We start from the raw sequence: 27,539 nt of genomic DNA, 5'->3' as shown, positions 1-27,539 counted from the left end.
TTTCTTTGCCTATTGGACAGAAAAATCACCAAATGTTTGATATTTATTTTGAGAGCAGAACAGTTTTCATTCATTTTTGGACCTAACATAGTTTTTTTTTGCATATATGTTGATAATTGGTCCTATTTGCTAAATTTACTAATAGTCAATAAAATTATACTACATGTGGAGAAATTGAGTTATAAAATTGCTTGTAAAATATGTTTACTTGTTTACACAGCCCTGGAGAGCATGGAAGGATATTATTACAGAGACAATGTTTCTGTGGAAGAATTTCAAGCTCAGATAAATGCAACCTCACTGGAAAAGGTCAAACAGTACAACCAGAAGCTCAGGTGTGTAACAATCCAACTGAAAAATAATAAGCGTCTATATTTGATAGAAATGTATTAATAGGACTTTTGATGTTATTTATCATATTAGATCATTAATGACGTTTCTTTTGATATTAAGTCCTCATATTTAGGGTTTAATCTTTTAAATATTCTAATTTGCTATACTTTTTCCAAGTAAAAATAATTAAGTAAAAGTGTGTTGAAATTTTTATGGAAATTTTAAAATTTCTGAAGAAATAAAGAGAAGGGGTTATGTATGTAGTAGACCATTTCCAAGAAAGAAAATCACTGACATATGTTATAGTGGTGTCCCCTATGAGATTTATTGGATTAAGGGTAAAATAGGTTTCTCTATGTACCCCTAAATAGCTGGCACCCCCACACAGAAAGAAGAATATGTGTTCAGCATGGAAGATATGATTGATCATGTTCTTGGTATTGGAGAAATATTTGCTTTCAAATGTGTCCCTTAATGCTTGCATTTTACTTTTTCCCCCCCAAAAATAGTGTTACTGGTACAATGATAAATGACAGGGAAAATTAACCACAGTAAGTGAAAGGAAATGTATTATAATTCAAAAGCTTTATTTGTCAACAAATTATTAGTGTGTGTGTGTAACCCTGTTATTCTAATAGCACACCCCAGATCCTGACCCTGCATCAGTGTGCTTTTAATATTAATGTTATGTTTTTAGAAAAACTAAATAATCCCCTTTTAATTTCAGCCAACTTGATCACACACAAAATTTCTTTCACAAGATCCATCTTCCACAAACCTTCTACAGCTTGCTTAAAACATCAGTTGTATCCTACATTTTACCATAGGACAAAAATTTACTTTCCCTTCTCCCTTATTATGACCATACAAAGTTCTCTCTCATGTAACAAAAAAATTACTTATCTTTTCAACTTTCTTTACATCATATTTTCTTTATATGTTCTGTATATAGACACATTTCTCTTATGTCTGGTAGTTTTAGTTACACATACTGATTACAGTTTGCATTGGTTTGTTCTCACACTGCTAATAAAGACATACCCAGGACTGGGTAATTATAAAGGAATGAGGTTTAATTGACTCACAGTTCCATATGTCTGGGGAAGCCTCACAATCATGGTGGAAGGCAAGGAGGAGCAAGTCACATCTTACATGGCAGCAGGCAAGTGAGAGAGCATGTGCAGAGGAACCCCCATTTAGAAAACCATCAGATCTCTTGAGACTTATTCAATATCATGAGGACAGCATGGGAAAGACTCACCCCCATAATTCAATTACCTCCCACTAGGTCCCTCCCACAACATGTGGGGATTATGGGAGCTAGAATTCCAGATTTGGGTTGGGACACAGCCAAACCATATCACAGTTTTAACCTGGTAACTAATTTTCAGTGAAAAACCTAAAAAGTAAGTAATTTTGAACTATTTTTTACTAGTATTTTTTGATGAAAACCATTTTATAATTCCTTAGAAAGAGGTTTTCTCAATTTCTGTTTACTAACAGATCTAAATATATTTATTTTACTATGCCATGTAAAAATATGATGTTAAAGTATATAAATGTGAATTTATGTTTAGCAATTAATGTTTCAGTACTTAGAAATGACTCAGACATTTTATGATTAGCTATTACTTAATTTAACATAACACAATCTTAAGACTTTTAAATTACTGAAAAGAATTAGGAAATTATGAAACAGGTACCATCTATAATGTCTTCCCCAGTTGTCCTAGGTCCCTAATATTTACATGGCATCCAAAGATGGCAATGAAGAGCATGGCCCACCTGGGTCCTGAATTTCCACACCAAGTACAGAGCTCAGAACAGAGGAGAGAGCTGTAAAGAGTATGATTGGAGGATCGGACCCCTCCCAGCATGGCCAGGAGGAAAAGCTGGGCCAGGGAGAAAGAGGCCATGTTAAGCTTGATTCTGCTTTTAGCTGGTGGTCTAGGCTCTGAGGACTTTTCCCCAGGCCTCACCATGGCCATCTGTCCAGATCCCAGATCTACATGCTCAAATCCAAAGACATAAGCTCACAGACAAATTAAGCAAATATTTAAAAATATCGTACAAGCTACAGTTTTATCACCTTAAAACATCTAGCAGAGATAGTATAAACTCGTCTGACCAGCAAACACAGACAAAAATGTCCAAATTATGAAGCTCTTCCTATTTTATTTTACCAACAATTTTTAAACTATCTTTATTTACCAAAGATTTCTAAAATCGTGTGAATTTGAAAAGCATTTGGTCTAGTTATTTAATTTATGGGTACACTTATGTACAAGCCAGTTTGGTGTTATAGACAACATACAAAAAAATGTGTACACATGTACACACAAAAATACAGGCAGTCATAAAGACCTTATAGCTTTAGTTTTGAAACTTTAGCCATGAGTCAGATAAAACTCTCTAGTTTAAAAGGACAGTTGTATTCAAACTGTGTCTTTATAAATGGAAAAGGTTAAAGTTTATCTGTTTCATGTGGCTGAAGCCCTTACTGAATTTTAGAGAAACAGGGTAGCAAATTTGTATCTCAAATCAACGACAGAAAATGTAATATTTTTAAAGAATGAATTTGGGTATGTTAGAGGAAGGTTAAAAATGAATTTCAAGGTAACACAAAATCATAGGAATTTACCATAGAATTTCATAAGGAGGCCAATTTCATTTAGATAGGTAGCTTTTAATTTAGCGTCTGTTTTCCAAAAGGGCTCAAGGTGGAGCCCTTTAAGGAACAGGGTCAACAAAGCATTTGCAGTTTTTAAAGCTGAATAATTTAAATATGTGAAAAGCAGGCACAGTTGGAAGGCAGAGCATTTAGATTTTTTAAATCAAGCATTCTAATTTTGCACTGAATCCTGGATTCTCCCCTCACAAAAAAAAGGGAAACACCATGGGACCAGGCCGAACAATGCTTCTACAGTGCGTTGTGCTACAAAGACATTTCTCCAAGGTTTAAACCTCACCTGTCTCATCTAAACTCCCAAGGAAATGAGTAGTGTCCTGTAGCAATAACCATTTATTGTAAACAATAGCCCTCAGCCACCTCCAAAACTGCAGCTCTGCCAGTGACTTTCCAGTCATCACATACACCAAGGTCAAGTTCTCTCTCAGTACAAAGTAATCTCTGGTACTCCTGAAAGCCAACGAGATCAGGTAACACAGTACAAAAGATGGTGGGGTATGAGACCTCAGACGAATCTGTCCATGACTCTAGACTTTACAGGAAGACAGATGACCCAAAAAAGGGGTCAGTGGCACCTTTTTCTGCGTTTCTTAAACAGTCTGAGTCATTAGATATCTCTCCCAGATCATTTTATGTGGTACCTAAGATGGCAAAGAGGAAAAAAGGAGTCAGGAAGAATAGAAGTAAACGATAGAACAATTTTTAAGAAAGAAAGTAAGCAGAGGGAGCAAGCAGATAATTAATGAAGGATTTCCATCCACAGGAAAATAATAGTCCCCAAAACAGGATCCAAAGAGAAAAAGCAGAAAGGCCTTAATATGTATAATATATACATACACACACATATATATACACACACTATATATATTAATATATGTATATAATGTGTTTGTGTGTGTGTACTTGAATATCAACTTTTAGTCAAGTTGACTTCTGACCATAGCATCCATTTAAAAAATACATTTTAATAAATCTTTTATTATCAGATTATAGCCAGGAAAAACAGCTGGTAATCTGGCTTTTTTTTTCTTTCTTTTTTTCTTTTTTCTTTTTTTTTTCGAGACGGAGTTTTGCTCTTGTTGCCCAGGCTGGAGTGCAGTGGCACGATCTTGGCTCACCACAACCTCCACCTCCTGGGTTCAAGTGATTCTCCTGCCTCAGCCTCCCAAGTAGCTGGGATTACAGGCATGTGTCACCACGCCAGGCTAATTTTGTATTTTTAGTAGAGGCGGGGTTTCTCCATGTTGGTCAGGCTGGTCTTGAACTCCCAACCTCAGGTGATCTGCCCGCATTGGCCTCCCAAAGTTCTGGGATTACAGATGTGAGCCACTGAGCCTGGCCAAATCTTTTTTTTTTTTTTTTTTTTTTTTACCAAAGGCACTCTCCTGAGTAGCAAAGTCAAAAGTTACAAAAATATTAAACCAAAAGGAGCTGGTTCCCTAATCAGGAATAAAACCCAGGCCCTGGTGGTAAAAGCACAAAATCATAGCCACTAGACCACAGAGTACAAGGCTTTCTTACTTTTGCCTTTTTTTTTTTTTTTTTTTTTTTGGTTTTTAAATCTTGCTGGGTATTCAAAGCAGCCTGCTTGAGCATTTAGAGGGTTTTAATTTGACTCAGATCTAATCTCAGCAGGAGTGCTGCCTCAGCTCATTCCCTGGATGTTAGCATTTCAACATCAGCATCAATAATTAGTCTTGGTTTAAAGAAAATGGTCGGATCTACATGTTTATAATCTCAGTAGTTTCATTTTCATTCATTTCCCCATTTTAGACTATTAGTCTTTTAATTACCTGTTATATCGACCTAAGCAATTTTCAGCTAGGCAACAAAGGTGTATTTTGGAGACCCATCTTGTTCATTGGGTGGTGTTTTTATTCATTTATTTATTTACTTAAGTTTCTCTCTTTTATCCCCCATCCCCTTGGTGTTTTCATGGACGGGTTTTTTAGTTGAGCAAATAATAGTTTGAGAACCAGGCATTCCCCAGAACCAGAAGTTGCTCACAGCGACTCCAGGACTGGAGTCACTATGTCACAAGAGGAGTTTCAGGGAGGGAGTCAAACACCTAGGGAATTCCCTGTGGTGATGGTGATGGGTATGTACTGTTTACCTCCTGAATGGAGGCAATTGTCTCAGGATTTCTTTTAGAAGTTTTTTTTTTTCGGTACCATTGGAAGTAGGTCTTTAATTATCTAGTTCCAAAACCAGCTTTTTCTTATTGTGCACAAAAATAAATTATTTTAGGTATTTCAAAAGATCGCCAGTTTTGGCAAGGTTTATTGTTTGACTATTCCATGTTAGGAGGGTCCACTTTCCTAGATATTTTCAAGAAGATGCCCATAGTGTTATGTATAAATTCAGCTGATGTTTAATAGGAGTTGGTCACACATGAAAAATGAAGCCCAAATTTCAAAAATAGGAAAGTATCTGCAATGTTTTAAAGCATGCTTTGTAAAACCAGACCACTGGTGCCTAACTGGCAATCCTTACCCAAACCTCCGCTGTAGACAGGGTCAGGAAAACTTTGACCTGAAGCCCTGGTCCTGAGACAGGCTGAAGGAGGCAGTTCCCTGCAGAGCTCTTTGCCTGAATCATCTGTCTAAAGACGGAGACTGAAGCCCTCATTCGTAAAGGAAAGAGAGAGGGTTTGAAAAACAGCCCAAATAAAGTATAGACCTTCGACCAAAGACTGGGAGGTCTGAATTCAGGTGAACTCACCTGAAACACCCAATAGGACTTCTGAAGATGGAATGTTTGTGCTGGTACCAAGCCCTGCTTTCAGAGAAAAACACCAGGTGGTCCGGGGGAGTCACTCTGAAATCTGCCAAGTTATACCAAATATGTCGACCTAAAAGGAAGAAACGAAAGCAAAATTAATATAAGTAGAGTTTATTTGGGCCAAGCTTGAGGATTGCAACCTAGGAGCATGGATTTGAGTTGCCCTGAATACACACTTTGATTAGCAGCAGTTAGGAGTGGATTTTTAAAGGGAAGAAAGGGGGATGGGGAGTTAATCTTGACTTCTTAAGAAGTATGTCCACTGACTAAGAAACATTGATTTAAGAAGTTTAAGTCCAATCTCGCAAAAATCTTTCAATTGTCAATTGTCATCACAAGAGAAATTTTGCCTTGATATCTGACAAAATATATTCCTCTGTGGCTGGATGCAGTGACTCATGCCTATAATCCCAGCACTTTGGGAGGCTGAGGTAGAAGGATCACTTCAGCCCAGGAGTTCAAGACCAGCTTGGGCAAATAGGGAGACCCTGTCTCTACAATTTTTTTTTTTTTTTAATAGCCAGGTGTGATGGCCCAGTTATTCCAGAGGCTGAGGTGGGTGGATGCCTTGAGCTGTGGAGGTCAAGGCTGCAGTGAACTGTGATCATACAGCGCTGCACTCCAGCCTGGGTGACTGACAGAGGAAAAAAATTAAAGTTAAAAATTTCTTCTTATGTTAGTTTTAAACAAAATACAAAATTAAAGCATTTGTAGAGAACTTGTAGCTCTGAGAATATAACTCTTGACTCCAGTTTAAGAAAACGGGTCTACATCATTGCTATAGCAATTTAATCTCCTTGTTGGGAAGAACCAGAGTTGTTTGAATTTATTGAGAATTTTGCTTCCGAATAATAATTTTAAGCCACGATTCGCACTGTGTCACTGCCCTGCTCAAAGCGCTTTAGTGATGTCTTATTCCCACCCCCTAAAAAAGTCACAAGCTCCTCCTTAGCATGGCAGTTGGGATCTTTCATGACTTGGCCCAAGGTTGCTTTTGTCTACTATCTATGGATGCATCAGCAATGGTGTGTTCTCCTCTTTTTTTTTCTTTTTTTTGGAGACAGAGTCTCACTCTGTCACCCAGGCTGGAGTGCAGTGCAGTGGTGCAATCTTGGCTCACTACAACCTCTGCCTCCCAGGTTCAAGCTATTCTCTTGTCCCAGCCTCCCCAGTAGCTGGGACTATAGGCACGCCACCATGCCCAGCTAACTTTTGTATTTTTTGGTAGAGACGGAGTTTCACCATGTTGGCCAGGTTGGTCTTGAACTCCTGACCTCAGGTGATCTGCCCACCTTGGCCTCCCAAAGTGCTGGGATTACAGGTGTGAGACACCTTGCCCGACCTTCATTTCTAATCACGTGCTATACTTGCCTTCTTCCATGACTTTTCGCCTCTCACTTAGCATCTGCGTGCAACTGTTTATAAAATTAGGTGTAAATCAATGTCCAGTTCTAGTATAGTTCCCTTTGTAAATTATTTTTCTTTTATTATTGGACTGGAATAAAACCTGGGCACTAGAATTTTAGAAAGCTTCTTAGGAGATTCTACTGTGCACCCCAAATTCAAAACAAATCCCCTAAAGTAGTTCTTAAAATATGATCCCAAGACAAGCGTCATCTGTATCATCTGCAGACTTGCTAAAAGCTCTTGGATGGGCCCAGCAGCCTTTGTTTTAATAAACTTGGTGGGTGATTCTTATGCACATTCAAATTTCAGAACCATTGCCCTTGGCCAAAATGAATATCAGATCATTCTACTAGTCTTTCAATGTACTTTATTTATGGTTATTACAGAATTCAGTGTTCCTCGAAAATGATACAGCTATGTGTACAGATTTCTCATCTTTTTATTCTAGTATAAGCTCTTTGATATGTGTGCTACTTTTATCTTGTTATCACCCATTGTGTTTTTCAAAGTATTTTGCCTAGGAATCTCTCCACAAATGTATGTGTAGTACATTAAAGCTTTTAGCTATAACTAGCAGGGAGAAATGGGAATGTGACATACCATTCACACTCCTGTGGATCTTTTATTAAAAAACAGAAATGTAATATATACTCATATAAAACAGATAGCTGACCAGATGTTTTTAATAATGATACTTTATTAAGAAAATAGCATGAGCATTAATTACATGATACCCTGTTCTCCTAAGAAAACATTTCAATGTCTCTTTCTTGGAGAAAGCATTTTTAAATGTACAACCTCCAGTACAAATTAGGTGCCTTTGTCAGAAAATTACCTGCTGTATATCCTCCTTGTTGTGTATTAGATTTCCTTTGCACAGGAAGACAATTATCTTCCTTTTGCCTTTCAATAATGCCTTCTCAGTTGGCTTCCTTCTTGGGTAAGGTGTTAATTTCTTCCTTTATTTTTCCTGTTAATCTGTAACCACAAATACTTCTAAATTGCTTTTGGGCAATCTGCTCTTGGTTTTTTGGGCTGCAAGCCCACACTGACCAATTCTTTACAGGGGCTCTTACTGCCTGTGTTAAAAAGTAACCCTGAGGTGTCAGTCTTTCCTTAATAATCCAGTGCCTTTTTCACACTTTCACTTCAAACCATTTCATTCTGGAAAGTAATTTGTTTACTTACTAATTGGACCTCAGGAAATGACTTTTTTTTTTTTTTTTTTTACTTACAACAAACTCTTTATCATTGTCTTAGAAACCATTCTTTAGATTATAAGTTTCAGAAACCAAACTCAAACTGGCATAAGTAAAATACTGACTTGGCTCGTCTAACAGAGATATCCAGGCTGTGGCCACTTTAGGCACAGCTCTATCCAGGGGGATTACAGGTCCTCAAGATACCATTTCTCTCTCCATCTGCTGGTGTTTCTTTGCTCTGTGTGGCCCTCCTTTTTGGGCAGGGTGGTTTCACATTTGGGTAAAGTTGGTTCCTACAAACCAGTGTTCTATTCTCAGAAGAAGAAGACAAGGTGAAACCACCATTCCTTTCTGAGAGCCCCATTGAAGGACCTGGGGAGGCAATCAGCCAGACCCAGGCCACGCACCCATTCCTGGGTGGGCTTGGCACTAGATAACACCAAGGGACTGTCACCAAGAGCGAGGGTCAGAATGCTGGACAGGCAAAGTCAATGAATTTCACTACAATTATGGAGTTTATTCCAGAGATGTGGAACAGTCTCCATAATTGGAGATGGAACAGACATGGAGTAGACATGCCGTTCCAGAACAGCAAAGAGGTGGAAGTCATTTTCTACTTAAAAGAAAAAGATAACCACAATACCTACCAAATTTTAAAAACATATTAAGAGTCAGTCACAATGTTAGGTGAGTTATGTGGATTGTTTGAAAACCCAGTGAATTCAATATTATTATTTCCATTTTAAGGGGAATTTAAGGTTACCCAGATAAACAGTGGGAAAATCAGGATTTAAATCAAAGACATTTTCTCTTTGTTATCCATATTGTTTATACTATATTAGGCCATCTGAGTCAATGGAGTGAACAGTAGACGGTGAAAACAAATTCTGTGTTACTAACCTTTGGTGTCAGATATTATGAGTTGCCCCCAACTGCCCTGATTCCGTTCCATCAGGTATTTATTTATCCAGTCGATGTTCAAGAGGTCTTCATTCTTGTGAGAATGAGAAAGACAGAAAATGAACAAGTAAACAAGTCCATAAACAAAGCCTTTTAGATGGTGGAAAATGCAGGGAAGAAAATATAAAACAAGCTGATCTACTAGGAGGTTAGTAATTCGGAGGAGGTAGTTAAGGATGATTTAAATACTAGGTGATATTTGAACAGTAGCCTGAATCATAAGGAGACAGCTTTTCTAAAATCTTGGGTAAGATCTTTCCAGAGCCAGTGAAAGGATGCACTCAAGTCATAGGCATAAGCTTGTCATGTTTGAGGAAGACAGGGAAGGCCAGTGGGAGTGCAGCACATTGAGTAGAAGGGTGTGTGTTGAGAGGGATGGACAGAGCCCCAGTCATGTAGGGCTGAATGTAGGCCATTGTAGGAAGCTACAATTTATTGTAAACACAATGGAGAGGCCACTGAAAGGTTTTATTGGGTTATTGGTGTCCATTTGTATTTCATGCATCGATTATCAGTAGTCATAAAAATAGTTAAAGTTGGCATAAGGTAGTAGTGAAGCCGGCCAAGGCCACATGGCTGGCCTGACCATTTTCCCCCAGTCTCTTGTGGAAATAGAGCAGAGACAGGCACCTGGAGAGCCTTTGCCACATGCATTATAGCCTTAATCCTAGTTGCCTGGAGAAAACCTGGTTTACTTTTTGCCCCCAGTGAATAAACTGAGCTAGCAGAAATGCTTAACAGCTGTTTCCACAATATAACCTCCTCCTGGGCCAAGTCAGTTGATTGATTTCTTTCTATTTATTAAAGAGTAAGAGCATGTAAAGTGTTTAAGTCTGGAATTCTGACAAAGAAATTCAGGGGATGGGGCATTTTCATCCCCTCCATTCACCATTCTCATCCTGTTTTGTTCTCTCTATTCTCTCTTACCTAAGTCTTTCCTTTTTAGTCTCTCTGGCCATGAGCTGTCATCCTTATCAGCCTCATTTTTCCCTGCCCCACTTAAAGATAATATATCTTTACCAAACCCATTCATTTTAATGTATTCTGCTTATTGGCAGGAAGCATCAATGCGTGGTAAAAGCACAACTGCACTTACATTTACAGATAAAATGTAAATGTGAACAGTGTTCTTTGTGTCAAAGTATTCCTTTCAAGTTTGAAGGGTTTAGATTATTATATTTAGAATATTATTTTCAGTATAAAATAGTAAAATGAAATAAAAATCAAAAAGAGAAATAAGTTATATGTTAGTTACTGAGATTATTTTTGCATGAAAGTGACAACTTTATGCTGAATTTTGGGGGCTTATGATTTGGCATATCTGAATGTAAATTTATCATCTTTACAGAAAGGAAAGAAGAAACTTTTTCAAAGCAAATATTCTCTGATGGTGTGCCTTCATTGATAAAGAATGACACATTTTCTTTAAAGAAAGTTTTAAAAGCCAAATATATTTTATGTAATAAGTAGAAGGAAGATAGATATTTTATTCATGTTAACAAAAAGTGCTACAGAAATACTAATCTGAGAGCTATGTATTTTGGACAATTTTTTCAACTGAAAAATGTCTGGCCAGAAGTATGTTTTCACTGTTCTTATGATAGTGTATCTATGAAATGTGTCACTTCTCACTAGTTCTGCAGGAAAAAAAAATCAGTAACTATGCTCTCCTGAAATGGGATGAATATGAAGAATGCCGTGGACTTATTGCCATTTCATGTCTTTAAGTACAGCCAAGGAACAGCATGAGAAAGTGAAGGGACGGTGGGACTTCAGCTTCCATGCCCTGTCTCTGGGTGTCAGCATATCTCCCCATCCCCTTCTCTTTCTTCACTGAGCCCTCAGCTCTGTGTCGCATTCCTTGTCTGACAACAAGCAGTATATAGAAATAGAAAATTTTGTGTTCTATTCATAAGGATCTTGGAAACTACCTGAAACCAACAAGAGTATAGCTTAAAATCTGAGAGCAAGAACAAGAGAGAGAGAAAGAGAGAGGGAGAAAGAGAATATTAATTAGCATGTAAAGAATGCCTTTGTTCTTAAATTGTTTTTATTTATAGAGCTACAGCTTTTAGAGATATTACGTGATGTGATTTCTTTTTAAATTAACCAGAAACATTCCAGATGCATATTTATCTCCTCTATAGCAGTTTTATTTTTGTTCTCCTCTCTTTTAGCAGAATTTCATTTTTTAATATCTTAAGATGCATTCATATTTTGCTTTCTTTAGGACTAGCTGTAAATCAAATGTGTATATTCAATTCATTTCTGTGTGCAGACTTGGAAATCAGAGTTGTCATAGTTGTATGTTTTGTTTTATTTGAGAAGTGATTCTCCCCTGGCAGGAGAAAACAACTAAATCTACAAAGAATTTGAATTAGTTTATAATGCTTGAAAGTTTTGTGGATGTCTTTCCTACACATGAAATTTATGAAAGATCTACCATTTACAAAGTATGTTATACTCAAATGCCAAATTCTTGCACAAAGTAAAACTAAAGAACTACGGGTACTTGCATGTATTCAACAAATACCGTGCTCTTGTCAAGTACCAAGGACAGCACTTCGCACCCGAGAGCCTCACAAGAGTTAAATTGCTGCTTGCCAAGAACATTTTATTTGTCTGTAGGTTATGATAAATATTAAACAAAATTTTAACTAATAATTTATAGCAATATGTGAGGCAAATTATGTAGGGAAAGTGTAAAGTGCTATGCATGTGTACAAGAAGATAATCAATCTTAAGCCATTGGGAGTGTGGTGATGGATGAAGGTTTCAGGAATGAATTAGAGGAACCGACCTTTGATCTGAGATCTGAAAGAGGAGTTAAGGTTCTAGTATTTGGGGGAGAAGGGATATTTTCTAGCAGAGGGAACAGCATGGAGGGAAAATCCTAAAGGGGAAAGGAGAAATTGTAAAGTTATGGAAGCTGGAATTCAAGAGGAAGAGGGACCTGGAACATACTTGTGACCAGAATCAACATGTTTTCTTTTACCTCCTTTGCATCCAGCTCTTCCTCAACTCCTTTTAACCCAGCCTTCACCCAAGACATGCTTCAGCTCCATTTCTATTTGCTCAAATAGTGTGATTATTTAGGACCCATTTCAAATGTATCTTCTTGCAGAATGCCTTTAGTTATAGCGTCAGGTGGAATTAATCAATCACTCTCTCCTTTAAAACCTAGTAACCTCTTTGATTTCATGTGTTGTAATTGGACTTGCGGGTTATTTGCCTGACTTCCTCAATACATATTGAAGGCAACCATGTCCTAGTTCCTCACTGTGCTTGGTACAAAGTTAGTGCCATAAAAATAGTTGAATTGAATTGGAAACCAGATTAGTCATAACACATTGGCCATCTTTTCTGTGGTATTACCATTTTATTGAATTTATTCCAGTATCCAGCCTACTTTGTTTTATATCCAAAAGATTCCAGGCCATTTGAAGGGTGCCGATGCTGACTCTGTTGGAGACATCTCAAGAAAATTCATCAGCATAGCCAAGGTTCATAAATTTCACATGAGGCAAGATCAGATAAAGTTGAAATTGTAGTGACACTTTGAAAGCAATATATATCTTCTTAATTTGAAAAATACTATAATTCTATGAAACCTTGCCACCATTGCTTTACTGAGAATATGATATAACTGCACATACATTTATGCATGTAGTATTATGTAACTTACCTGGACTGGACTTACTCTTATTTTAATTCAGACTAATTTATTTGCCCTTAAGAAGTTGTAATTATAACTAATATCTATTTTACTTTCATGTTAGAAATTTTTAATGCAATTTTTAGGTAAGGGCAACAAATGAGATTAGAAATGTTTACCTATGGGTTTTTTATTTTTGTGATAAGTCCTTCATTATGATAATATTTTTAAGATTATCTGGCTGACAAGTAGAAGCAGATGAAATCATCTTCAAAAAGAATTCTTTGAAGAGAACCTCTTCTGTATCAAAGCTAATACAAGCTATTGTTTTCACCAAAGCAAAGGGAAGATCAAAGTATTTGTGCTCTGAATTTCCTTTGGAAATAAGTGAAAGTCGGAAGTGTCAAAGGAAAAATAAGGATACCCCAGAAAGATAGTTAGGGAAATATACTCAGTGAGGAAAAATTGTCAGTGCTTATGGAAGCAAGATTGATTTTTATTTTTAACTCTGCTGACTTTTCTATCTGATCACAAGGACAATCCATCTTAAAAATATATTCAAGGCATCCTAGTCAAGCTCCTTCAGTGATTTTTTTTCCTATTGCTTTTGTTCAGTTCCTTTTTGCTGACATTTCAGACTTCTTTTGTTTTGTGGATGTACCACGCAGGTGAATGAGTGATTAAAAATTGTACTTTCAAAGCTTTATCCCTGCACCAGTCAGGAAATTTAGCTTGCAGCCAGAGCTTTTGATAGAAAAGCCATGATTTTAACTTAGAAGAAATTAATATGGATTTACTGAAACTCATGATTTGTGTAAAGAATAGAGCTTTAGATTTATAAAATTAGCTGCCTGGTTAAATGCCGCCCTACCTCCCCCCCCCACACCAAACTTCAAGTAGGGGCACAGTTCTATGTTATGTAGATTCGAGTTTCTGAAATTCTGTCAGTCATTTAGGAAAAGAATCAACACTTTTTGGCTTGGCTTTTCATAATTTTAGTTAGAATGACATCCATTTCAATTTCCTTGGCCAATTCCTACCCATCTTTTCTCACATGCCCCTAAATTTGCCACCACTTTCCCCACTGAGGCCTTCCTACTCCCGTGTATCAGTCTTTTAAAAATAATCCTATTCCATGATTCTATTATAACACTTACCCCATTATGCTTTATATACTTTTTGTGTCTGTTTCTCCTTTCACCTTGTCTTTTTTGTTGTTGTTGTTTGTTGCTTGTTGACAAAGCAGCTACTAATAGATGATTATTAATAAACGTTTGTATGTTTGTAAATGCTCAAAAGCCAGGGCAACCAAACCAGGACACAAGATAGAAACAGAGGCAGGTTCTTGACTCACATTATGATGACTTAGCAGATGGGTCTTCCTAGCTCCTTCCATTCTGTTTTGTGAACTATTCTTTATGGCTTAACAATGTTGTGCACCTGTATGCAAGTGCAGGAATGTGCATAGCACTGAGGATACAGAGATGAACCAGACAATATGCTCTTAAGAATTTTAAAAGGAAGAGTCAATGAAACCAACAGATTATTTTGAAACGCTCTACCGAATGCCATGGCTGGTGTAACAGGACGCCTGAGATGCCTGAGGAGCACAGAACAGGAGCATTTAGGAAACACTGAGGAGTCCGGGGACTGGGGGCAGTTCTGACAGATGACTACTGGTGGGCCAGGTGGAGAGCAGTGGAGAAGCTGTTTCAGAGAGAGAAAACAACACAATCCAAGGCGTCGTGGGCCTATAATATGTGGGAAGGGGCTGAAAGTGAAGCTGGGGGACTGGGGGGCAGGAGCTGGCCACAGAGGACCTCAGATGCCAGCCGAGACATTTCAGCAGAAGCCTGTAAGTGAGACGACTGGTTTGTGACTTCTGAGTGGGGCAGGCCGGGGTCGGAGAGGATGCATAGTCAACTGTGCACCCTGTGTTACCATTGAGGACAAATTAGGGCTGGGGAGAAGATGAGCCAGAGATACTGGTTAGGAAACATAAAATATTTCAGGCAAGCGAGTTAATGGGTGCAGGAAATCAACATGGCACGTGGATACATATGTAACAAACCTGCACATTGTGCACATGTACCCTAAAACCTAAAGTATAATAAAAAAAAAAAGAACCCTAAGTAGATACAAATGGAGATGGAGTGGAAGAAAAAGGCAGAAGGAACTGAAATATTTGGAGTCTTATTGTTACTTGAAAACAAAAGAAAGTATTTCTGGTGTGAGACTGTGAATCAGGCCCACTAAAGTGTTCCTGCTGTCATAATGAATGTTTCTCATGCAATATTTCACATGGTCAGGGAAGAAGGATTCATGTGTATCAATTTTAAATGCCATCAAAATGCATTACCAGCCATATTCTTTGTATCAAATTCCAAAAAAGGTATCAAAATATATAGTACATATTATATATGGTAACATATAATTTTAACTGTATAATGATAAATATATATGTTTAAATATAAAATGTTTTAATAGAATAAAGCAGAACTTAGTATATTTTCTTTTGTCTATTTAAATATTAAGACATTTCAATCAAGCAGAACTGAAAGCCTATAGTTCTATTCCATTTCTAATATATTTCATATGATTGTAAAGGAAATCCCAGAACTTTGTGAGATTGTGTACACATTAATTCATAATCCCAGAACTTGGGAGATTGTGTACACATTAATATTTGAAAAAAGTCTGGGATGTGCTTCAGTTTCTGTAAACTTTGAACTTCATGTACTTGAGATATCAGTGAACTCAGATGTATAATTAGATGCATTCAGAAAACACAATGAGAGATGACAGATGAACAAATCCCTTTCTAGTCTTAAGGAGAGGTGTTTTCAGTAGATCTAATATGACATTTATTGCATATCTTCTGAGCCAGGTAAGAAAAAATATAGAAATATGCTTAATAGACCAAATGACATTTAGGTTATGGGGAGAAAGTTTTCGGTTTGTTTTGGGTAAATATGAAATTTCTGCAGTGGGGTGAGTGAGAAGACACAGAAAGTTAATGATGTGGAATTGATGCATTAATATACTGGAAGATGGAGAGTTGGCCAAACTTGGATTCCAATCCCTACCCTTCCATTGACTGGCTTGAAAATATTAAGAAATTGCCCCCAACAGGCTTGATATTAATATTTTCAGGCCTGTTTTCTATTCTGTCCATTCAGGCTAGTGATGCTTCACAGACTGTCACGAGCATTAGCTGAGAAGAGGTATGTATCATTCTCAGTATTTGCTTAACATATAGAATGGCTAACCACGGAGATTTGTATCTGAAGATGGGTTTCATGGAAGGTGGCTTTCGTGGGTTTTTCTGCAGAGCAACTTACTCAGAGAAAAAAATTAACATCAAGAGTTTCTCCAGGGTGCTTGGTGTTGAGGCAACAGGCCCCACTGAGTAGAAAAGACATAGAAGTAACTTGCATGAAATAGCTATGCAAAATGGAACTGGAAGAGCCTTGTTTGCACGCAGAGATGTTCCTGAGAATAATGTAGACACCGCATTTGATTTCATACTAGTAAACATTATAGAGGCAATTGTTAAAAAAAAAAAAAAAAAAAAAACTATCCAGAAGAATGTACAGCTTCAGCTGTGCTTCCAGTCCTGGATTTAGCCCAAAGAAAAGATAATTGCCCAGATCTGCCGAGAACAATGATACAAAAGGCCTGCAAGTACCTCCAACGGGAGTATTTGAAGTAGGAACTTTTTATGCAACGTGTAACTGAAAGCTATTTGAAAAGTATCACAGTCAGGTCTGTTTTACTATGCCTTGAATGCTACCAGATTCTGTAGGCAGTTAATAAAGAATTGCTATTAAGTCATTTCTGTTATTTTGTAATCAAAAACAAAAGTTGTGGCCAGGTGTGGTGGCTCACACCTGTAATCCCAGAGCTTTGGGAGACTAAGGCAACAGGATCACTTGAGGGCAGGAGTTTGAGACCTGCCTGGGCAACATAGAGAGATCCTCACCCCTCATATCTACAAAATTTTTTAAAAATTAGCCCCATGGTGGCACATGCCTATAGTCCCAACTACTCAGGTAGGTGAGGTGGGAGGATCACCTTAGCCCAGGAGTTTGAGGTTATAGTGAGCCATGATTGCATCACTGCACTCCAGCCTGAATGACACAGTAAGGCCCTGTCTCTTAAAAAAAAGTTGTGAATGAAATAGTAATTCCCCAAACCCAACATCTTTCCATGTACTCTTTTTTTCCTTCAACGTTTATTTTAAGTTCTGGGATACATGTGCAGGATATGCAGGTTTGTTACACAGGTAAATGTGTGCCATGGTGGTTTACTGTACAGATCATCCCATCACCTAGGTATTAAGCCCAGGATCCATTAGCTATTCTTCCTACTGTTCTTCCTCCCACAACACCATACAACAGGCTCCAATGTGTGTTGTTCCCTCCACCCCCTTGCTCTATGTGTTCTCAGCATTTAGCTTCCACTTATAAGTGAGAACATGCAGTGTTTGGTTTTCTGTTCTGGCATTAGTTTGCTAAGGCTGATGGCTTCCAACGTCATCCATGTCCCTGCAAAGGGCACAATCTCATTCCTCTTTATGGCTGCATAGTATTCCATGGTTTATATATACCACATTTTCTTTATCCAGTCTATCACTGATGGGCATTCGAGTTGATTCCATGTCTTTGCTATTGTGAATAGTGCTGCAATGAACATATATGTGCATGTATCTTTATAATACCTTTGGGTATATACCCAGTAATGGGATTGCTGAGTCAAATGGTATTTGTCTCTAGATCTGAGGAATTACCATACTGTCTTCCGCAACGGTTGTACTAATTTACACTCTCACCAACAGTGTAAAAGCGTTTCCTTTTTCTGTGCAACCTCGTCAGCATCTGTTGTTTTTTGACTTTTTAATTGCCATTTTGACTGGTATGAGATGGTATCTCGTTGTGGTTTTGATTTGCATTTATCTAATGATCAGTGATGTTGAGCTTTTTTTTCATAGGCTTGTTGGCTGTATGTATGTCTTCTTTTGAGAACTATCTGTTCATGTCCTTTGCCCATTTTTAAATGGGGTGGCTTGTTTTTTTTTCTTTTAAATTTGTAGACTCTGGATATTAGACCTTTGGCAGTTGGATAGATTGCAAAATTTTTCTTCCATTCTGTAGGTTGTCTCTTTGCTCTGCTGATCATTTCTTTTGCTGTGTGGAAGCTCTTTCCATGTATTTTAATAAACACTGCATATGCCAATATTTAAAGTTTTTAATATGAGAAACTAATAGCTAGTGTCTTGCTTGGTAATATATCTAATCCATGTTGGAATGACAACATAGTTTACAGGGAAAAGTTGACATTTAAACTTTTGTGTTTGCTTTAATAACGCTCTTGGTAGAAGAAAACAAATCTCATGGAGATATGTTTACAGTAAGGAAGGAAGATATTTCAAAGCAATTTCTCCATAAAAACCCAGTGAAGTTGTATTGCAATCAATACATTACATATAAAAACATCAATTTTATTTCTCTAATTTAGTTAATAATGTTAAACTATCATTTTTAAAGTCTGATTAAAAATTAAAATATTGCAGAGATGACAGATTTTAAACAAAGATGGCTACTTAAGTTTCTTTTCAGTTTTTATACACTTTTGGTTTATAATTAACAAACATTACTTCTTGTGATGTGGCCCTACTGTGCATGATGATCGTGCAACCGCATGTGACTTGTTGCTCTAGTCTCTACTCTGGTGAATAACACAAAGGCTTTTGAATGTTTGTATGTCAGGGCAGTATAAATTGTTACACAGTTTGCATTGACCAAATCTAGTTTTTAAATTCAATTTTAGACTTTTTTAGAAATCTAATTTCTAAATTCTCACTTACAATTTCTTTACTGAAGCCTGCAAGCTGTATTTTGAGTGACACCGAGCTAGGGGACATAGGTTGGGATTTTTTTTTAATGCTGCTGAGAGATGTAGCTTTGGCCTATTATATATCTCTGTGTGTTCTTTAAACAGGGAAGGAAATTGGAAATTGAGCTGAGAGCAGATTCTGAAAGAGGGAGAACAAATTTGCTTTATGCCCAGGTGAAAAAATATCATTGAAAACAACACTGGGGAAGGGGTCACCTTATAGCAGAAAAGCAGGTGCAGAAAGAGCCAGTGTTAGCAGTTTCTGTTTTCCCATAAAGGAAAGGCTGCACAAGTTGGGTTCATCTAACACTTGCCAGGCAAAGAAGGACACGCCCCTGCCTCCTGAGTGCTAGATGCATATTTCCTGCAGGAAGGAGCTTTGTCTCTTGTCTGCTGCTCTACAGAATATTGCTTTGTACCTTAATAGATGATCAAAGTATATTTGTTGAAATAATTGAATGAAAGTATTAAGAACACATTCTTATGTCCAGAATTCATAATGTGGGATTAGTATTTTTTGTTATTCTCATGTTTCTGTTGTTGAGTGCCACAGGGTTTCAGGAAGGTTAGACAGATTTTACAGTAGTTTATCAACAATAAGAACAAGTGAAAAAAAAATCTCAAGTCTCATATCATTTACCTCCTCACTGCTGGCAGAATCAATGATAAATAAGATTCTATTTCTCCTCTTCCCACCTTTTGTCTATTTTCTCCTCCTCTGTCTTCTTCTTTCATCAATTGTTTCTTTCATTCAACTACTATTCATATCTGCTGAGTAATCTCCCAACTGCTATTTCTGTTGCTCATACCTCCCCCTCTTTTCAGGGAATTAAATACCTTTCCAGACATAAATTCTATGATCAAAATGAGACATTCCTTTTCTCACCCTTAAGATTCTCCTTATGTCTTAAAGACTCTTCACTCACTTTGCCTCTCTAATACGCCCTTGTCCTAGGGTGGTGTTTTTCCAGCACTCTGCTAAACTTTTGTAGATCACTCACTGCACTGGATTATAATTATATCTTTGTTTTCCTCTTTTCTAAACCACACCATTGGTTCTTTACAGATGAATATTGTCTTATTTTTACCTTTTTATCCCTAGCACTTGGCACTGCCTGATTTACGAATTATTTGTTTATGAACAAATAAGTGAATACACAAATCTGGAGTTCAGAGTTACGAGTTTACAGATTTGGGTCCCTGAGAGGAAAACAAGATGGCCTGGGAAAAGTTTCAAAGTGCGAATAGTGAGGCAAGCAGAACCTAAGAAAACAGATGCTTATGGGACAGGCAGTGAAGAGGACAAGAGTAGGTAAAGCAGGGAAAGTAGGTGAGCACCAACAAGGCACCAGGGCAAAGTCAAAAGGGCAAGGGAATAGAGAATTTGAAGGAGTGGGTGCTACATTTAAGAAGAGATTCGGGACATGGTATCTAGAAAGTATGCACTGGATTGGGCCAATGCAGTCATTGGCGTCCTTAGAGGGAATGGTTCTTGTAGGATGACAGTCTGCTGAGGAGAGTGGGTTAAAGATTTGGAAGTGGGATTAGCAGATTGGACTTCTTCGGGAGAAATTTTGAATGGAAAAGGAGAGGAGTTATTGGACTATGTCTAAAGGGGCAGGGAGTGAATGAATATTTCTTTCTTCACTAGAATGAACTTGATCAAGCTTGCATTTCCTTGCAGGGAAGACTCAATATTGCATGAGATTGTCCCTTGTTATTCATTATTAATTTTCATTTTGTCTTTAAATTATTTACTTTTGATTCATTAACAATATTTACTGAGCAACTGCTCTCTGTCAGGTAGTTTCCTAGGTATTGAGCTTATGGTGATAAACATGACAAAGTCCCTGTCCTCATGCAGAGTATGTTCAATTCCAACTATTCCCTTAAGATTCACCTTTGATCGGTCTGTTCATCTGAGGAGTGAAGTTACCAAACAGGTATCAAGAGAAAGCTTCAATTATTTGATATCTTTCTCTTGCTGTATTCACAATGTCTCTAAATACTGCTAGTGACATCTTTCTAATGTCTGTATATCTATAATTCTAGCCATATTCCATTTTTCCTGGCCTTCCCTCTGTAGCAGATGTCTATAGCTATTTATAAGATGAGACTCATTCCTGAATTGTCTGCCTTAATATCTTAGAAGATGGTGACAATTCCATACTGCTTCAGCTGGTTTGAATTAAGCACTTTGGAAGTTTAAAATAGGGTAGAGACCTGGTTTGTCTTTCTCAGTCAGCTATCTTTTTCCTATTAGAACTACAATTTATAAGAGAAATAGTGAAAAGGGATGTATGTTTTGTGATGGAGAAAATTTATTATGCTTGGCAGGTTTTTTTCTTGAGCAACAGCTACCATCCATGATGGATAATTTTCAGTATTTTTTGATATGAAATCTTACTTGAAAGAAGATACATTGTCCTTGGAAATCATTTGGAGCTATTATTCATCAATAAATTTTGGAAATTAATTATGCATTTATTTATTCAACCAAAATATGTTGACCACTCACTGTGTACCTGGTGCTGTGTGATGGGATAAAAGAGAAACTGTACATTGTCTCTGTTTTCAAGGTACTTATGGTTTAGTGGGGAAAGAAACATGTAAACAAATCCTTGAGGCACAGCAGATACGGAAGCAGCAGATACTGAAGTTAAGGGATGTGCCAGGTGCTGGGGTATAGGGAAAAACTACTGACTTGAAAGATACAAACAAAGTTTGAGTGAGGAGGTGATGTGGAAGATGAGTCTGGAAGAATGAATAATAATAATAAGCAATGTTGAGTGACTTACTGTACTTAAGGACCTTGAATTTTGCCAAATAAAGGAAAGCTCAGCCTCATAGATTCTAGTGCAAAAGTATGTAAGCTAAGAGTTAAGCACTTAAAATCTCAGTATAATAGCATGCAACCATGTTTAGTCTTTTCTTAGTTAGAACTGAACAAGAATTTTGCTGTGTCATTTCTTGCTAGAGTAATTTATAGGTAAAACAGTGCTATTGTCATCACACTTATTGTGTGACTTGCAAGGGACCCTGAGAATATTTTTCTCTTGACCATAGTTGTCTCTCACTGAAGGACAGATTGGTAAGCATACTCACTCTCTAATTTTAAGTTCTGATGATTGTTAAATACTTTCCTTTAAGTATTATGTTTCAATGTTAATGGAGTTGTAGCTAATATTCATAAGCTTAAGAATAATTCCTCCTACATATAAAGAATCCTCTTAAAAACGTGCATAATGATTTAATCTGTCTTTAAAATTAAACTTTGTAATACATTTTCCTCTGTTAGATTATATATATGTATATTATATATATATATATATATATATATATAGTTTCATAGTGTAAGTATAGTAACTTCAACCCTTTCTAGCTCTCATGAAATAAAGTTCGATTCAGTTCAATACTACATTAAGAAGTATTAGGTACATGCCATGTTTCAGGCACTCATTGCCTTACATTATGGGATTACAAATTTAAAAAATGGGTCTCTGCCCACTGAGAGTGCATAATTTAGCACAAGGAACAGGATGAGTGCAACTCAGTATAATAGAGCTGGATAAATTTGTTTCAGTGGAGAAGTTCTCAAGATGTCACATTTGAGCTAAGTTTTGAAGAATCAGTAGAGTTTTGCCAGGCAGAAGGAGGTGAGAGGGAATTCCAGGCAGGAGAGAACCATATGCAAAAAGGTGGGAAAACTTACATGTGGATGGTGTGTTGGGGGAAATCGAGTAAGGATATGGCAAGGCACGGTGTTGAGAGACGGAATGGGAAGTTTGTTGGTAAATAATTAGGAAGGCCCTTGAATGCTTGGCTAAAATGTGAGGCTTTGGGCGCTGGAGAAATTTAAATGATATTAAAGCAAGGCAATGAAATGATTATATTTATGCTTTACAAAGGTATTTTTAAAGACAGATTGGAGTTAAATAGGGTATACAGACAAAGGACGTGGTGGAAAAAGAACCAACCCATGAACTTGCTATTCATAGTGTCATTGTAAGAATTTTATGATTTTAAACCTAAAAAGTTATTCTTTGGTATGAAAATGCAGAATTGTCTTGAAACACAGTTATCAAATTAAATAGAATTATTTTGAAATAATTGGCTTGAATTTAATGTTTTTCCTAGGTATAATGAGATGTTTCGAAAGGATTTGCTTCTTTTCCTGTCCATTTCCATGGAGATAATATTCCCTAATGGCAGGACATGGTGTTGCCATTGGAAAATATGTGTATATGCAGTATTTTAACAGTAGGTGGTATCCACAGTGATATGTACATATCGCAGGAGCAGGAGAAGGAATGTCACCTTAGCAGAATCATAAAAGAGAGAGCAAAAATCAAAGTGGAGTGATGGAGCATTTGGAAAGCAGAGAATAGGATTTCAACCTAGTCAGGTCACTAATGGAGGCTTCTCAAAAAGGAGAAGAGTGACAGTATTGACAGCAGTGAAGAGTAGAGAGGTGTGTCTCCACTGCCTCTCACAACATCATTACATTTTCAGGGTATAAAAGAAGTCAGGGAAATGCTTTTTTAAAAAATATGGTAAAGTCTTACTTTCTGTAGTCACATTTATTGTCTTGTCTTGTTAATATTCTAGCAAGTTTTTTAAACACTCAAGTAGAAATGAAGCTGTTGATTGGTAATAGGCAGTTCAATGACAACTGTGACCTTAGGTGCTCCATTTTTGACAGGCCAAAAGACATCCAGGCAAATAGAAGATTATCTCATTATTCAGAATTTCTCTTCACGTAACTTTAAGTAAAATGCATTCCAGAGAAGTCAATGCTGATGCTTATGGGCACAGGGAAGGTAGGTGTGATAGAGGTGCAAATTAATATTCTCCCACCTTCCCACTCATCATCGTGTATTCTTTAACCACATGTGGCCACAGGTTGAACCTGTCTGGTGATTTTCATTTATACAAGAGATCAGTGTCTCTTCATGAGATTTTTTTATAGATTTATATTTTCCTAATTTAGGTGCTGTAGTAGTCAAATTAAGTTTAACAGTGAAACTCATAGAGATACCCAGTCACACCTGTAGTCAACTGCTGTACCATTATAATAATGACATATCTAATTACGTCTATAAGTGATATCTGTAATTGATTAAACACTGTTACCATTCTTTTCTGAAATGCAGAGTACTTGATCAAATCCAAAATACTTATAAAATGCGTAAAAGCAACCTAATACAGTTCAGAATATTTTGGGATAGGAAGCAATATCAGAAGAAGTATATATCTGTCTGACCAAGCGAGAACTTTCTGTAAATGATTATGAATATCTCATAAGCAATGATCTAGAGAAGAAGCAAGAGTATAGCAGAAATCTGGGCTGAATAGTGTAGTTCCTCCTTATTTACAAAGCACGAGGCTCTTAGGCCTTAATCATCTCTCTTAAGAATTGGATATTCTCCACCATGCCCAGAAAAGGGGGGAAAAAGTTTGCCAGATGAGAAGAATGCCATTTTTGTCATTGATTTAACCTCTGCATATCTCCTATGACAAAATAAATTGGTTTAAATATTTTAAATAAGACAATTGCATTGTCTTTCCTTGTGTGAAAAAGTGAACATCCCTGGAGCACCAGCTTAACCCCGTTGAGCTAGGATTCTCATTACTTACCCATTTGATAAAGCACTTTCCTAATTCTTAAATTAGTATGTTAACTTACATAACTGTCTAAACCAATCTCAGCGTTCCTCAGACTCCTTTACTCTGTCTCATGGCAAACATCAATTCCCTATTTATATCACCACAGTCTTGTTTTGAATGCTGAATGATTCTTTCCTTTTTAGGGTCTCTTGTGGCATTCAGTTCTGTAAATTTGATGAGTCATGTATTTCCTCTCATTCATCCTTTTGTTTTTCCTTTTTCTGCTGATAGCTAAGTCTTAATTTTGTAGTGCTTCTTCACTGCTTACCAAGTTAACTACAAGTCTTTGGTTTGATATTTAATTTCCTTATAATGTGGATTCAGCCTACTTAGCCAGCCTTCTCTCTCTCTCTCTACCTTACTTGAACCCAGTCTTCAGTCACATTGGCTCCACTCCTTCTGTACCTGCTCTGTTGTTTAGGGCATTGCTTCCACTTGAAATACAGCTTTCCCAGTTTGACCTGTCAGAATTCTACCGATGCATCAAAGTCTAACTCCTATGCCATATTCTTATGTGGCCTTCCTTCTATAGACCCAATGACTCTTTATACCTTTAATTTCACCTATCACTTCCCTGCCCTGCATTATAAATACCTGTGTATTTGTCTTCTTGATTAGATGGTATGCTGTAAATGCCAAAATTTGTTTCATTGTAGTTTTTTGACTGGATATATTTATACCACTGCTTACTATAACTTACATTTTACCACCTCTCTCATTGGTGTTTTATCCTTTAGGGACTAAATGAAAGAAATAGTGTCATAATATATTTATTTTACATGGCAGAGTTAACCGACGAAGTTATGACAATGGGGCCTGCTGTATGCCAGCATGAAAGGAAACGTACTCTGCAGCACATATAAAATAGTAGCCATACTTTCAAAATGTCTTAATAAGATTTTCTATACTCAGACAAAGGACCATGATGTCATTCTTACTAACCTCAAAAGCATAATAAAATATGGTTAATTTTGGCATTCATCAAATTTTGCCATTAACTTTTCCCATAAAATTTGATTAAGGAGCATTACATGACTTTTTTAATTAAGGAAAGTGCTTTGGAAATTTATGTCCTGTCCACAGTTTGTCAAATTCTGAAAGATACTGAAGTTCTACAGATACCTGTAAACATTATGATTGGTAAAATATCTGAACAATTTTTTCTGATGAGGAATACCTGACATTAGTTGTAGCCTCAAGTATAAATTCTTATTTTAAAAAATAATTGAATTAAAAAATTATTGGCTATTTATATTACATAGGAGCATCAAAGTGGCTTTATTTTCTGGTTATTTCTCTGGACTTCATCCGTGCATAGATATGCTTTATAATATTTTGTTGCTTTCTGTTATCATGGGTTAACAAATCTTAACTACTAGCACAAGTCTGGATGAGCCAATATATCTAATTTTAAATTTGCAGTAAACGTTTGTCTTTTAAGAGTATTTTAAATGTTTAAAAAAATGTGTAAAAAAAGCTTAATAAACATTGGATGTTTTTCTATCTTAGTTCTGCTATATAGCAGTTTTGTTTTGTTTTGTTTTAGATGGAGTCTTGCTCTGTTGCCCAGGCTGGAGTGCAATGGTGTGATCTCAGCTCGCTGCAACCTCTGCCTCCTGGGTTCAAGCAATTCTCCTGCCTCAGCCTCCTGAGTAGCTGGGATTACAGGCACTCGCAACCACGCCTAGCTAATTTTCGTATTTTTAGTAGAGACAGAGTTTCACCATGTTGGTCAGGTTGGTTTCAAACTCCTGACCTCGTGATCCACCCACCTCAGCCTCCCAAAGTGCTGGGATTACAGGTGTGAGCCACCATGCCCAGCCTATAGCAGTTTTAAAAAGGCAGATTGTTGCTAAATAAAGTTTCACTTGATGTGGGCTACATTTTAAACCTTTAAAAGTTATTTCTGTAACTTATTTTTTTCCTTTAAACATTTGCACCATTGAATAGTTGAAGACCTCTATCAAGTCAATTTAAGTGAATGTAGCAGAATCAGATCAACATGATCTAAACAGCTCTTAACTGGCTGAATCAACAACAACTTTTATTTATTTATTTATTTATTTTTAAGGAACATCTTTTTCAGAAAGAAGAGAGTGCTCCATGCAACCAGCTGTTTCTGTAGCAATGCTTCCCTTAAGTGGTACTGATGAGCTATGGGCTGCTTTTACAGAATAGTTTTCTTCCCAGATAATTCAAGATTTAGAAGAGCTGCACCTAGTTAAGCCGTTTAAATGACAGTCTTCTTTCCTTTACCCTGAAAAACATTCTTTTCTTTTTAGGCCTAAATTCTACTTGCACACTGATCATGAAATTACATAGATTCCAAATATCTAACTTAATTTTTATTTCTTAACATGTGTCATAAAATATTTTAGATTACCTCCACAGAAAGCAGGAGGGCTTTGGCCTTAATATTATGCCTTATCATGGCTAAAAATTGTCCAATGATACTTCCCACTGTGTGTACTTCAGTTATAGTTATTATTGTCTATTGAATGAGTCCTATATGCTTATCACACTAATGATCATTTCATGTGCGTTAATTTAATCTTCAGCATTATGCTATGCCAGACAATTCTAATATCCATTTTGAAAATAAGAAAACGGACACTATGACAGGCTAAATAATTTGACTGTGACTTGTATACTATTTTTTACCACATTGCTTTTTCTACCAAGTTTACTTGAGAAAAGGCATGAGGACATCTGATCAAGGTACTTCTGGGGGTTCCAGCTTTGAGATGCCGCCTATGTTCCAAGCATGTAACAAATGCTAGATAAAATATGAGGATAGAAAATGCAAAAATCACAGCTGGGCTCAAAAACAGTTTGTTATCTCTGTGGCCCAAGAATGGAAATGAAATGCAAGTGATGAGTTGTGGGCTACGCTGAGGCCTCTGGCCTGCTGGACTCTGGAGGTGGACAGAGGGTCTGGCACAGCGTCTGC

At 37.0% G+C, this 27,539-nt stretch overlaps 1 protein-coding gene across 1 annotated transcript in view; it reads left to right on the top strand.

Moving 5' to 3' along the window:
• Positions 1-27,539, top strand: part of PREX2 (phosphatidylinositol-3,4,5-trisphosphate dependent Rac exchange factor 2) — a 280,879-nt gene that overhangs the window by 209,142 nt on the left and 44,198 nt on the right. The window contains exon 35 of the mRNA XM_003274806.4: positions 221-335. Within this exon, the coding sequence (XP_003274854.2) occupies positions 221-335 (115 nt within the window). The remainder of the gene's footprint in view (positions 1-220; positions 336-27,539) is intronic.

The sequence above is a fragment of the Nomascus leucogenys genome, chromosome 16 (assembly GCF_006542625.1).
Source record: "Nomascus leucogenys isolate Asia chromosome 16, Asia_NLE_v1, whole genome shotgun sequence".
Taxonomy (NCBI): domain Eukaryota; kingdom Metazoa; phylum Chordata; class Mammalia; order Primates; family Hylobatidae; genus Nomascus; species Nomascus leucogenys.
The sequence above is the reverse complement of the archived record's forward strand: the minus strand, read 5'-3'. Positions and strand labels throughout refer to the sequence as shown.